The 14,322-nt window shown below is 40.0% G+C and overlaps 1 protein-coding gene across 1 annotated transcript; it reads right to left on the bottom strand.

Moving 5' to 3' along the window:
* Positions 1-1,324: 1,324 nt before the first annotated feature.
* Positions 1,325-13,835, bottom strand: selenoi (selenoprotein I). The gene is made up of 10 exons (XM_042391181.1): positions 13,598-13,835; positions 10,330-10,398; positions 9,702-9,810; positions 8,789-8,863; positions 6,710-6,972; positions 6,513-6,621; positions 6,384-6,432; positions 6,112-6,292; positions 5,815-5,994; positions 1,325-4,799 (listed from the first exon to the last, which is right to left on the bottom strand). Exons 1-10 carry the CDS (start codon positions 13,652-13,654, stop codon positions 4,692-4,694), a joined length of 1,200 nt encoding a protein of 399 aa, XP_042247115.1. The 5' UTR covers positions 13,655-13,835; the 3' UTR covers positions 1,325-4,691.
* Between the last annotated feature and the right edge of the window lie 487 nt (positions 13,836-14,322).

Here is a 14,322-nt window from a genome sequence, read left to right as displayed (position 1 = left end):
CTTCAAAAATGCATCACATCTCTTAGCACCATTTACATGTTTTCTTAGGAAAAAGACCTCAGAAATAAATGAAAAATCATAGCAGCACCACAGTGGTCCCACAAAACTGCTCCACTGTCTGCTTTGTAACTGGAATGCAGCATAAAGTAGACTACATCTGTGTTTTACAGCAGACTGTAAAGTCCAAAATAAAACTTATCCATAAAACATGATGGCTTGTAGTATTCTGTACTCTTTAATACAGTACACTGTAGATATTCACTCTGCAATGGTCCAACAGTGCTCTGACCCTCGGCCTGGGACATACGCCATCGTAATGACATCACCTCAAAGTCTTGACGTACGTGATCTTCACGAGCCAAAACCATCAATACCACGTGACAACAGCTAGATTTTCTGATCACGCAGGTTATTGTAACTCCTCCACATACACGCATAGCGTTTAAGGGACTTTTAATGCCTGATATATGCTGCATTTACAGTATCACTCTGCTGGATTTATTGTAGCTTCTCCATCTGATCACGAGTAATGGAAATTGAAAGCTGCAATAAAATGAATCCTCTGCATTACTGACTCAGTCACTGTTTCAGTTGAAAAGGTCTAATCTTCTCATTTTTAGATACAGGAACATATCCTGCAGGTATAAAGAGATAATCATGGCCAAGCTTTTTTTTTTCTTTTTATTGTTTTTTTTTTGTGGGTTTTTATTCTATTTCCATTTGTATTTCCTACATCTATATAGTTTAAAAACACATGTTGCTGACGTTAAATGCGTATCCACCAAATATTCACCACTCACACATTACAATTGTTTTAATTGTTGAGGGCTGTGTTTAGAGCATGTGTTGCCAGATTTGGGAAGTGTATGTGGTGTGGTGTAGTGGCAGTATACCATTTTGGTAAGTGCGTGTTAGGTTGTGGTATGTTGGTGAGAAGTTGTTGCCTTTTGATTCTGGAGAGAGTATCTGGGAGGTGTTTACTGTATTGATACCAGTGCTTCATTTTTGTGAGAAAGCGTGAGGTTTAGTGAAATGGGTGTGTCATTTGGGGGAAACATGTTAATATGTTGCAGTTGCCAACTTTAGGCTTTTTGTAGGGAAATGTGTGACAACAGTGAGGAAAGGGGTTGAGATTAAATGAAACCTTACTGGTATCTAATTAAAGGACAGTGTGGTATCACAAGAAGCCTCAGTAGTTTCTTTTTTTTCTTTTTGAGGCTATCATGGGGTTAAAATCTGCTCTCTGCTGATCTCCAGTGGACAGTAAATGATCTGCAGAGTGTCCTTGCTTCTCCTTAAAGTTTCCAGCTAAGACACAGCAAAGTGGTTAAAGAAAAATTCACTTTTATTTGTTTCTGGACAGTCCTTTCTTTCACTGGTTAAATACAACATCACAAGTAGCCACACCGACGCCCTGGAGTGTGTGCCAGGGCAGCATTGTACAACAACTTAGTCACAGTTTGAACAACTCAGTTCATTGATCCAGGGGGGATTAAGACTGTTTTTTTTTTTCCTAGAAAGTGGTGAGTGAAGCAGAGGAACACACTACAAAAAATGCCCAGAGAAATTAGCATTGAAAATTATTTTATTCCAAAGAAAGGAATTCATGTGCCAGCTGGATGAGAGAAGTCTGACTTGCTTTAAGGTTTGTTCCTGATTTTTATGTTTCTTTAAATGGCACACTTATTTTCTCAGCCGGCTGACATTATTTTTTCTGTTAATGTATGAAATCCCTCTTTGCGTTTAGCATTGTTTGTAGTGTCTGCAGCCCAGGGTGGAGGTCTTCACACCCGGAGCTCATCCCCTCTCCAAACTATCCCAGAGAAAAAGATCTGGAGCACGGTCCGATCGAGCCAGTTAGAGCGGCAGCAACAACTGTTCATAAAAACTGTGCTGGCAGATCTAACAGCTGCTACCTGGACAGTAGGCATCACTCCCTGGTCTACCAGTTCACCTGCACCATGTTTGGAGAAATCGGCCAACCGGATGACAATGCCATGTGTAGTTTTAAAAAATAAAAATGGAGAAATAATATATGTATTTACACAGATATCCACACATACAGAGTATACACCCATACATTAACAGACATGTACACATGGATCTGAACATACCCAGACAGTGCATATACAGTTCACCATTTTGGTGGTGAAATCTCAGTCACAGTTCTTGTCACTTCACTACAATCTACAGTCTCCAAAGTCACAGATGTGGGGGGGCGGGGGGTGGCTTTCAGTTTACCTATGATAGTGTGCTTATAACAGCATACAAGCTTTCCCCCCATTTGCAGCACAGACATACTGGATACCAAAGCTGGGCTACTTTGCTGAGTATAATGGCAGTAGAGTTGGATCTCTCAGTCTTAATAGTACTGCGGGGACACTACAGTACAAGGCTGCGCCTGCGGTTTAAATATTCAAGTTGCTCAATAACAGTTTATGTACAAAACGCTTGGACAACTGCGGAGCATTGGTAAAAATGCATAAGCAAAACTGAAGCTGAAGATCCAAGTAGATTTTTTTTTTTACATTTCACATCCTCCATGTGTCTAAACATTTCCTACGTACCTTTTAATCACCAAGTACTACCTCACCTTTACCTGGAACAACCTAAATGAGATGATTAGTGACTTCACATTCACACAGATAACTGAAAGGCATTAACTCCTAATTGAACTTAGTAAAAAGGCTTTCCCAACAGTCCTTATTCTAGTTAATTTGAACATTTTTCTTTCATAAACACTTAGATCCAGACATTCAACGTGTGGTTTAACGGCTGACTGGGTCCACCTGATTTTTTTTTTTTTTCACAGGTAAAAGTGAGAGATGACATGTAAACCAGAGTCCTACCACACTCTGTGGACTTTTTTTGTTGTTGTCTGGTCTGGTTGAAAAAATGAGGTTTAAAATATCAATGAAGAGGAGGACAGACTCATGGAACACTTCAACCCTTAAGTCTTTGCTCTAGATTGATCGTTCAGATGTAATTCTGAGAGCAAAGTGAGACTGTGAAAGTGTTGCTGAGACTCTTAGCATTTTCCTACATCCAATTTCAAAAGACGCAGGAGAATGAAACCGGGGAGAGTCCTTGCAGATAGACGAGACTAATTACTTTTCAACAGCAAGGACAAAACGGATTTGAAATGGTTACACACACAAGAACATACATTCTCCAAATTACAACCACACTAACAAACTGTCAGTATTGTGACATGAAAAAAATTTTTTGCAATGAAAAGCAAAACGGATGGTAAATAAACCCAGTCTTCTCTTACTTGGCCCTGTAGTGAAAATAAGCTTGATGAGAGACCAAGTAGCCGCTGCTGTATATCCACTTTCACCATGGAAACATAGCTTCAATCACACAGAGGAACAGTGTTTAACAGACTGAAAACAAAAAAGCAACTAGACACACAAGTTAAAATAACAGACAGTATAAAAGGTGTGATAACAATATCTGTGTGTGAGCAGGAGAGTGCGGCGCCAGGCGGCGGTGTGGTGTTTGCGGTGTCCTGTGCGACGGCTTGTTCCCTCAGAGTGAGTCCGCTCCGTGTACGGCTTTTGGATGCACTCTTCATTCAAGCGCTGCGCAACTGAACCACACACCTTTGCCTTGGCAACAGAAAAAAAAAAAAAAAAAGTATATATATGTATATATATATAAAAAAAAACCTTTAAAAAAAAACTGAACGAATCAGCGTGAAGACACGACACCTCAGAAGGTAGGGAGAGCCGGGAGGCCAGTGCTCAGACAGAGGTCAAAGTGAAGGGTTAGAGAGTTCAAAAGGTCAGAGGTTACCCTGGTCAATTCTTGCCCTGGTTAGTCAGTATCCGACTCTGTTTTCTCATGACAATCGTCACCACAGAACAGAATGTGAAATTAATTAGAGGGGATTTTATACAATGTTTTACAGGAGTTATCTTTTTTTTTTTTTTAAAGATTCATTTCAATTTGAAAATAAAATGCCCCAAGCCCCTTAACACATACAGTATATATATAGCTATTAACATTTATCACCGTGACTTCCAACTGAAAATCATCTGATGATAAAAAAAAAGGTGACTGAACCTTTAAACTCTGGACACAGCTGTGGATGTGTGAACCACATGTGGCCAGAACTGAGAGGTTCAGTCAGGTTTGAAACAACACTACTTGAGGCATTCTTGTTAATATAATAAAACTTACATGGCATTTCCCCAAGGCATATCATACATTCATAATACTATGTGAGTGCAACTGAGTGTATCTGTGCATATGTGTGTGTCTGTGTGTGTGTGGCTGTGTTTGAAATGCCTGCCACAAGATATAAAGTATCTGCATTAAAGCAGAGTAATGTACTGTAAGTATTTGTGTGTGTATGTTTGCATGGCTTGTCTGGGCTCCTGTCCTCGCGACTGAAGCACATTTCCGTAGGAAACAATTGCACCTCATTGGCTCAACCAAGTTAGCCAATCACCAATGACGGAAGCCAGAGCCCCTGGGCACACCCCATCGCCGAGACCAGAGTTGGTTTGGTTGGTTTGGTTGGTTGGGAATGTGTGTGCGAGTGTGTGTTGTGTGTCTGTGTTGGGGACAGCGGAAAAGAGGGCCACAGTCCGTTCCACTTGCAGCCTCCTCATGGATGGAGGGTAGGGGATGCGGTTTCCGTGGTGATGAGAGTGAAGTGTCGGTAAGCCGAGGAGGGGAGGAGCCTAAACCTCCGCTCCTTTCAAGCCGATTCGTTCCTCCTCCTGTCAGTCACTGTTGGGCTTCTTCAGGGAGAAGGCGAAGATGTTGAAGTGGTTGCTGAGCTGTTGTACCTAGTGATGAAAAACAAAACATTACTTTGTACCAAATTCTCATTCATGTCTGTATTTCATTTTAAAATGTGTGTAATTTACATTCAACAACACAGGACCAACAACAAGTGCATCAGTCTTTCATATTGGAGCCCAGGTGCATTAAAAAAGTCATTGTACCCATTAGATGTGGGACAGCAATCCATGAGAAAACGGCTGAAAATATTTTAAAGGAAATACAAAAATCTCTGCAGGCCTAATTAAGCCAGGTTCAGTTTTAGCATTGTAAATGTTTTGCTTAAAGGAATAGTTCAACACTTTGTAAAACAGGCGTATTTGCTTTCTGGTGGAGTAAGATGATAGATAGATTAATAGACAGATTAGAAGAATGATACCATTATCCTGTCTCTACTAAATATAAGGCTACGGCCAGCAGCTTGTTAGCTTAGTTTAGCACAAAAGCCAGAAACAGAGAGAAACAGCTAGCCTGGCTCTGTCCAAAGGTTACAAAATCCTCCTACCAGCACCTCTACAGCTCACAAATTAACATGTTATGTCTTGTTCATTTAATCCATACACAAACTTAAGGGTAAAAAATGTTAATTTCCCATTTTACGGGGGTCATAAACCAGACTATTTCTTGTCCAGGACCAGTTGCCAGACAACCAATAGAGACAGTTACTAAAGCCAAGAAATAATCTGTCAGATAACCCCCTGTAAAGCGGAAAATTTACAAACCGAAGTTTTTGTACTGAATTAAACAAACAAGTCATAATGTGTTATTTAGTGTGATTTAAATGTGCTGGTAGGCACATATTTTTGAACCCTTGGACAGAGCCAGGAAAGCCATTTCTCCCTGTTTCCTGTCTTTATGCTAATCTAAGATAACCAGCTGCTGGTTGTAGCTTCATATTTCCTGTACAGACATGAAGGCGGCAACCCTGCAATTGCCAATTTATTTTGTTGGTGTTATTAATATTTTTAATTCTTTTTTTCAAGAGAGGTACTGTGTGTGTGTGTGTGTGTGTGTTCTTACCACTGATACGCCGTAGTGTATGTGCGCTAGTATGACAGCGGCTGTCCACAGATACAGCAATAGTGTCTCGTTGGCGACCACCCCAGTCACAGCTAACAACACCACTGGTGTCATAGGCAGCAACAGCCAGCTCAGCGGCTGGCAACGTGTGTTACTCATCTGGCACACAATCAGCTTACACTGCAAGATAAATACACACACACACATATGAATAAAGATACATTAACACCTGAACACAGAAATATATGCTTTGTGAGAGACGGTTTGTTTGTGTGAGTGAGACATCAGCAGACTCACCGTGACGTTAGCGAAGGCTGTCCCCACCATGAGGTAGAAGATCCTGGGCTGCAGCTCGAGGATGTTAGATGGAGAGTAAACCACCCAAATGGTGGACAAGACAAAAAGGAGGACGGGAGAAAGGAAAGGCAGGAAGGCTTCGTACAAGCTGCTGTGTTTCAGAGTGTTACTGCGGTGAGCCCTGCGAAAGTACAGAAGGTGACAGGTTCAGGACACCGGGTGAAACAACACTGCTGCAATTTTATTAACACACACATTAAAACTTGACTTACTTCAGGACGTTGTAGAGGCTCATGGGTAAGGTCACAGTGAAGGAACAGGCTGGAAATCGACAGACATGAGTTATTGTCACCGCTTCAGCAAGTGAATGAATGTATTCAGAATGACCGATCACAGCTCACCGATGATCATGAAGGTGAAAAGGTCTCTATAAAGGAAGTGCAACAGGACCGGCTGGTACCACGTTTCCACGCCGACCACAGCAGTGACCAAGTAAACGAGGGAGATGGTCTGAAAGGACGCGAAGACAGCGAGTTATTAGAACTAGCTCGCTTTGTATTTCACCTTATTTCATCTTTTAATCTGCGTGTGTCCTCACCACTTGACTGATGTCGTATCCCCAGGGCAGAAACAAGATGCCGGTGTTATATTTTTCCCAGTGGGACAGGATGAAGGAGAAAAGCACCACCCAGAGGATGTAATACAGCGTGGCCACACCCACGCCGCTCTCGCCGCGCCCAAATATGGAGTAGACGGTGGCCACGAAGAAGATACAGGCCCAGCTGTCCAGCCCGTGGTCAAACAGCTCCCCTAGTGGCGTGGAGGAGTTGGTGCGCCGTGCCTGTTTACCATCAACACCGTCTACACAAAAACAAAGAAAGACACCCATTATACACAGTACATGTTAATGTGAAAATTTATGCAGGAACACATAAAAAAAAACATGGTGTAAAAGAGTTTGTTTTTTCAGATTTCTCACATTTTCACTCAGTCAAAGCTGCTCCCCACACTCACATAACTGTACAGTCTTTGAAAAACAGCCACATTCCTACATCCCACCACTGACTTAGCTTACACAGCGACTGATCTGAGCTACATTCATTTCACCCAAACATGGAAGTATTCAGTAAGCACATCCTCATAAGAAATCACGATATGGAAAGTTGTTTTATTTTAACGGTTCACAAAATGGTCAGCAATATATTTAATTGACTTTAATGTGGTTCAGAGAGTACATGTCTAACCACAAACAGAAATGGAATTTGACCATAAAGTGGATCTGGATTTGTTTGACTGCTGTTATGTCCTCTGACTAACAGTCCTGGGTATATCAGGGGGCATCCATATGGCTCTGGGTGAAAGAGAAAGTATGCTTTCTATCTTTGACGCCGATGTCAGTATGTAAAAAAATGGTCAGTGAGTCTCCCGATTATCTAAATCCAATCCAGATTCAAACACTGTTGAAGAGGAGACTTACAGAAATCAAGTTTAAAGATGTTGAATGATGAATGGAAGCTACAAACTGCAATATTACTTAGAAACAAAAACTCAAGGTGCACCTACAGAAGAGAAGTATAATTCAGGGGCTCTAGGTGTTGAACTTTGAACCGATTTCCAAACATTCATCATTCATATTGTTACACCTTCCTGTGTAAATATTGCTCTGTTTAAATTGACTAATCCCGCTTGAAGAGGGAGGTGTGGATGGGTGGGTGAGGAGGGAGCGGCATAGTCACATCAATTTTTCACAGATGACATACTCTTTAAAATCCTCTGATGTCATGCCAAACGGTAAACATCTGACCATGAAGACAAATATAATTCCTGACCTACGGGCACAACAATCTCCACTTTTCATGTAATTAATGCTGCACTGATTTTATGGCCACTTGGGGGCAGCAGAACGAGCTGAAAACATCTGACATGTTATCTTATATCTTACAACGTTTCACATTACACAAAATCATTTGATTCATTGTTATTATAGAAATGTTGATACTCTAGAGACTCATCTTTGTGAGCTGTGAATCAATCACCTGGCCAAGTCTACCAGGCAGGAATAATAAATGAGCAGGTGGAAATGTCTATCATGTATATCTATGCTAATACAAACTGAAGGTATATGGTAACTATATCAAAACTACTGAAACACTGGATATTCACAACTCTATGTTCTTACAACTGAAATCACAAACTGTTTGTCATGTGTCTTCTCAATCTTACTCTTCAATATCTGAGTTTAACAGCTGTGTAATCATGTTTTCTACATATCAAGATTTTTTTTTTCCACATGGAAACTGACAATTTTTGTCAGTATCTTGACGACAAAAGCTCCCTGCACACCTGTATTTTTAAATTACCCTGCTGTTTGATAATGAGGCATCCTGTTGGTATCTACTTTTACCTTTTTTACACACAACATACAAGGAAAATACGACTACACAAAATCAAATATATCCAAACCCCCAGAAACATCAGGTACAGTATATTTTTGCAGAGGGCATGAGATTTTGACTTGTACATCTTCCCCTGTCTGTCTGACAGCTGATCTGACAGTTTTACTCTCAAGCTTAAGTTCTCATTGCAATAGGAAGAATTTCCCCTGTGCCTCTCAAATACTCAGAGAGAGAGAGAAAAAAAAAAACAGCACACAGGGGTTGCAGGGGTTAGAACTCACCGAGTGTATAGGCCAAGAAGTTGAAAATCCCTGCAGCAACCCAGACCCAACTAGGCACGTGTTCATGTCCTGCAGCTGGAACACAAATAATGTGAAAATACAGCAGACCACACAGATACACAGCCTGTAGATTACTGTACTAAAGTTCCACTTTTCTTAACTTCACCCAAATCTACTCAGAAGTTCACTTAAGATTAATCTCACCTAAAACTGAGGGCAATGCACAAATAAACTCACAGGAAAACTGACTGAGGAGAGTCTGATGTAATCTTTGTAATGATTAAAGACGTGACAGGGGACGGTATCTTTAGTTTTGCGTCAGCCTTTGTTTATATTCTACAAATATTGAAATACATTGTAACAGGAGAGTAGTTCAGCGTGTTTGTAGTATGTAATGGGTTAGTGATTACCCTGACCCACTATAGGCATTCATGTTTCAGTAAGTCATGGACTTTGTCCTTCATAAACTCAAAAACATACACATCTCTGGCTCATTCTCCGTCTTTTACACAGATGGGTTAAATTCAACTAGCTAGAGCTGAACAATTAATCGAAATTTTATAGAAATCGCAACATGGCCTGTTGCAATTTTCAAATCGAAGGAGGCACAATACTTGTTAAAAAGGTGAAATATGTGTCAAAATACTATTTAAAATTAAATATTGTCCAGGTCTACATATCATATTCTACAGACTTAAGACAACATCTTTGTTTGGTACAGATCCCCGCAAAACACATACACACCATAATCATTTTTATATGTTTTTCAATGAAAATGTACATAATGAAGTAAAAATGATCATTCCCTCTAATACTGCAAATCATATCGCAATTGCAATATCAGTCAAAATAATTGCAATTTCTTCAAAATTGTTCAGCCACACAAATAGCTTATAGCAGGTTTTGGACATACCTGAGGCATTGAAATCAAAGTCGTAAAAGGCCAACATAAGGAAGTTTAACACAAGGAACATAAAGCCTGTGAATGTGATGAGATTTGGAGCCAGCCATGTCGGTAGAAACTGTTGAAGGAGACACAGACAGAGACAAAGAGACAGTGAATAACAGTCACTTAGCTCTAAAGTAGTGTTCTCATCATAATTATGACTAAAATAATCACACTTTTTGGTTAGATCACTGCTGGGCAGAGAGAATTTTAGGGATACAGATATAAATTTCTTAAAATGAATGGCTGTAAAGCAGTGATGAACAAACTACAATACAGGCTTGACACGGATGAGTAAATAAATGTGTCAGGGCCTTAACGTGCTGTTTATGATGGCAATAGTCCCATTTATCTAAGAGATGAAACAGTCTGTGCTTTTTATCAGTGACATGACATCATTCGAAACTACACGGTGTCTCTAAAGTCCAGAACAGACCATCACAATCAAAGTCTGACGTGTGCTGACACGGTGACACAGTGAGTGAGGTTGTCTGGTTACTGTATCACAGCAGACCATTGGAAACCTCATTAATGATGTAATGCGTGCGCGCACACACAAACACACACACACAGAGCTTGAACAGGTTTTTCTCACCTTCACCACAAAGTTCCAGAAAGGGTGCATGACGTAGACAGACAGGGGGTTCGAGTCCACTGCGCTGTACTGCAAAGAGACACATAATTTCATCAGTCAGGGTGTGATTATCATACACCTACAGTTCATCTACTTTGGTTGCATTTTTTAAATATTTGATTCATTTCATCTCATTTTTAAGTAAACCAGTGCTTGTAAACAAAGACCATATGGTCCCACAAGCACCATAACGTGTTTACTGGATAATATTATTAGCCTGTCATCATGCAGATCAAAACAAACCCGATTCCAGTTTCTGTAACTTTATCCAGACATGATGGACATGTGTGCGTGCTACTGCGTAATGTATCTAATGTACGTCTGGTGTTCATGCAATTGAAGACGTGTGCAGAGCTGCAGTCTGTGTGTTTTGTAATGCCAGGCTTTCCAACTCAGAGTAAATGCATTCCTCTCTAATGTCAATCTTTTTGGAGGGTGGTTTTCTGTAAAAAGATTTTGATATAAAGCTCATTTTCAGTCTATTTCACCTGGAGGAAGAATTCCCTCTACACCAAGGCAGGTGGCACTACATTTTCAGGTGTACACATGACATTGCATTACTGATTTTAAAAGGCATTGCTCTCATAATAGCAGTAAATCCTGTGGAGTTCAAATTAACCATTCCAAACATGTTTAATGTAAATATGAACATGCTTCAGATATACTGTAGCTCATAATAATACAACAGCCGGCAAATGATGTAATTCAGTGCTAGTAAACAACATTCATCATATGTGCAAATTATGAAGATTTCAAAAAATGAATAGTCACAGATTACTGGCATACTGACAATATTAAAAGTCACAGTAACCATAATTCATCACCTCATCTTGCAAAAACATGCCAGTTAAAGTGAAAGAGACAAGCTACTTTCACACCAAGGCAGATGGCTCTGTGGTCTGCAAGTATGCAAAAGGATGTGAAAAGAAGGAAGATGGATGACAGCGTGAAAAACAGAGCGAGACCATCGGTGTAAAAATCTCTCAAGTGCTTCACCCTAACTCGCATGCTTATGTCTGTGCACGTTTTAAGAATAAAACCGATGTGTCAAAGAGCCACAGTCCTTTGATTCACTGTCATTTGTCTTCCTCTCCTCTCCTCCAGCCACTGATGCTCGAGGCACCATAGCTAACACACGGAGATAGCCACTTAAAAAGCAATTATTGGAAAAAAGCCTCCCATGATCAACAGCTCCGGGGGAACAGTTTCACACAGTAATCAAAGGAAAGGGTATTAGAAGGAGACAGAGAGCCTCAGTGACCTATGCTTGAATCATTTAAGGAAAAGGAACATGACTGGGAGAAAACGAAACACAGACAGAAATGTAATTGTTGAAGAATTGTATCAAAAAATGCTGATTTTATGGGAGGAGGATTTTTGAGAGCTTAAAAAATGACTCATCAGACACTCACTGTAGCTCTTATTTAAAATGAAGTAAACATAGAACTATGTCTAATATAAATGATAAATGATATACATCACTTCGGCTGCTTGTCTGTAAATGTTGGTACCTAAGTCAAATTATGTCCCCTTATCAAACTAAATAGTCTTGTGAGATCCACTCCTGTTTTTCTTCAAGGGAATTAACTGAGCACTAAAAGGTTTGTGTGACAAGCAGAAAGGAGTGGTTCCTTTTAAACGTTTAAACAACACAATTTTACAGTCACTGGACTTGCTGATTAAAGTGATTTGACATGTCAGTCTCTGTTTACTGCCCGTGTTTCCCTTCACTGTAGTTGTTCCAGTTGAGTGGTCCTTTCTACTTCACTACAGATTCACTACAGCACCTGCTTGGGTTTGTTTCTCTTTTATGGTTGCAATTACAGTAAACACTGAAAAACAGTCCTTCTATACAACAAAGAGATAGACGGGTGGATCTCTAAAACGTGTGAAAGTACTAATTAAAGCCTTGTTTCATAGCAAAACACTACCGAGGGGAGAGAGTTGCGAGCTAACTGTTGGCACATTTGCGCCAACATGAAGCAAGACGTAATAAACAATGACACCTCCAGTGTTACGACGTATTTGGTGACCCATCAGATTCTGTGACCTGCAGTGCTGAAGGAAGTACTCAGATCAATATCAACATGTAAAAATACTTCATTACAAGTATAAATCCTGCATTTAAAATCCTACTTAAGTAAAAGTATATAAGTATTACCAGCTAAATTTACTTAAAGTACTAAAATTAGTACTTTCAGTAGGATTTAAAATGCAGGATCTTTACTAGTAATTAAATATTTTTAAATTGTGGTATTGATACTTTTACTTAAAAGGTCCAGTAGTGGTTTCTAGAAGTGAGGTTGCAGATTGTAAGAGCCAGTGTTTGGTTTGTCTTTTCTGGGCTACTGTAGAAACATGGCGGTGCAACATGGCGGCCTCCGTGGAAGGGGACCCGCTCCCTATGTGGATATAAAGGGCTCATTCTAAGGTAACGAAATCGCAACAATTATTATTTCCATGGGATTACACACTAATTAAAATATACTTATGAATATTACATTACATTTCTGCCGAGTTCGTTCCCTAGATGCCACTAAATCTTACACACTGCACCTTTAAATAAAGGATCTGAGTACTTCTTCCAACACTGCAGGTCACAAAATCTGATGGGTCACCAAATACAGTGTAACACCGGCCAACACCTTGAAGATAAATCAATACTATTCACCAACATTATAGCCAATAAACATTGACACTGACATTCAAGAAATACTTTTAATAGTGTGTTTAATATGTTGGTGTTTAGAAGGTCAGTCTAGTGGTTAGAGACTTTTTTTTTTTTTGCTTAAGTTTCCTTTTTAATCACTGACCCCAAACTTGAACTCTATCAAATCACTTGTAAGTGAGGACAACTCTATTAAACTTACAACATAATAATTCAACATTATGGCTTAAATTTCACATCTTTATTCCTTGGCTTTTAACTCAGTATGAGAGTTGCCTTTCTTTGTCTTTTTTGTCTGTTAAACTGATCTTGTTTTATAGCTTTTTGCTAGTTTGGTTGCACAGCACTTTTGTCAACTGTTGTCGTTTTGAAATGAGCTTTATAAATACATTTGACGTGACTAAATTTGCCTGGCATCCGGTATGATAATAGCTAACCCTGGCTAGCTTCACAAACTCGTTTTTTTTTGCCAGTGAAGCACCCTGCGGATCGTGACAGCTAGCTGTTAAACACACTGTCAGCTCAACAGCTAGCGGCTAGCAGGCTATGACAATCTATTACCTTGTATTTGTCGAAGCCCGCGAGCTGGTCCTGAGTGACATATTCATAAAGAGCCATGTTGGCACAGTCTGGCTCCCCAATTAGAAAAAAGCTGATATCTCCTCCTTTGGAAATGAAAATCCCCCAACGTTAGCTGCCGAGTCGAAATACCATGTAGCTCAGAGCCGCTGTCGTTCACGCCGGGTGAGGTGATGTCGAAACATTTGGGCCACTCCTACTGAGGGCAAAACATCCAAGCAGAGGATCACCACCGCCGCCTGTGGCCCGGATGGTTAACCGCTCATCTTCTTCGTTGTTTTTTTTTAAAGGCGGTTGGCATCCAAAATGTCGCATTACCGCCATATAGTGGATTTAAGCCAAACACTCCAATGGCTAAATAAAACAACTCCTTCCCACCATTTCCCTCTCTGCTATAAATTATGTATTTTTCAGGTGTTTGAGAGGAACTAAAAGTTAATTACCATTGCCAAAAAGGCCAAAAACTTAACCTGGTCCTTACAAAAGCAAAGTTCAGCATGCTTCCTGACTGATTTGTCCTCCCTAGATTTTCTCAATACATGACATTTCTCAGACTCTATTATGCGACATTGTCAAAACACTGCAGAAATAGAGGTAAAGAGTTTGTAGTTTACAAAATTGTGTAGGTGATTGACACACAGTATTATGGGGGCATAATGAGGATGATCAGGATATATGTGAGCATTAATGTCTACAGTACAATTAAA

Source organism: Thunnus maccoyii, chromosome 17, assembly GCF_910596095.1.
Source record: "Thunnus maccoyii chromosome 17, fThuMac1.1, whole genome shotgun sequence".
NCBI classification, from domain to species: Eukaryota; Metazoa; Chordata; class Actinopteri; order Scombriformes; family Scombridae; genus Thunnus; species Thunnus maccoyii.
Note: the sequence above shows the minus strand (reverse complement) of the source record. Positions and strands in the feature narration are given on the sequence as shown.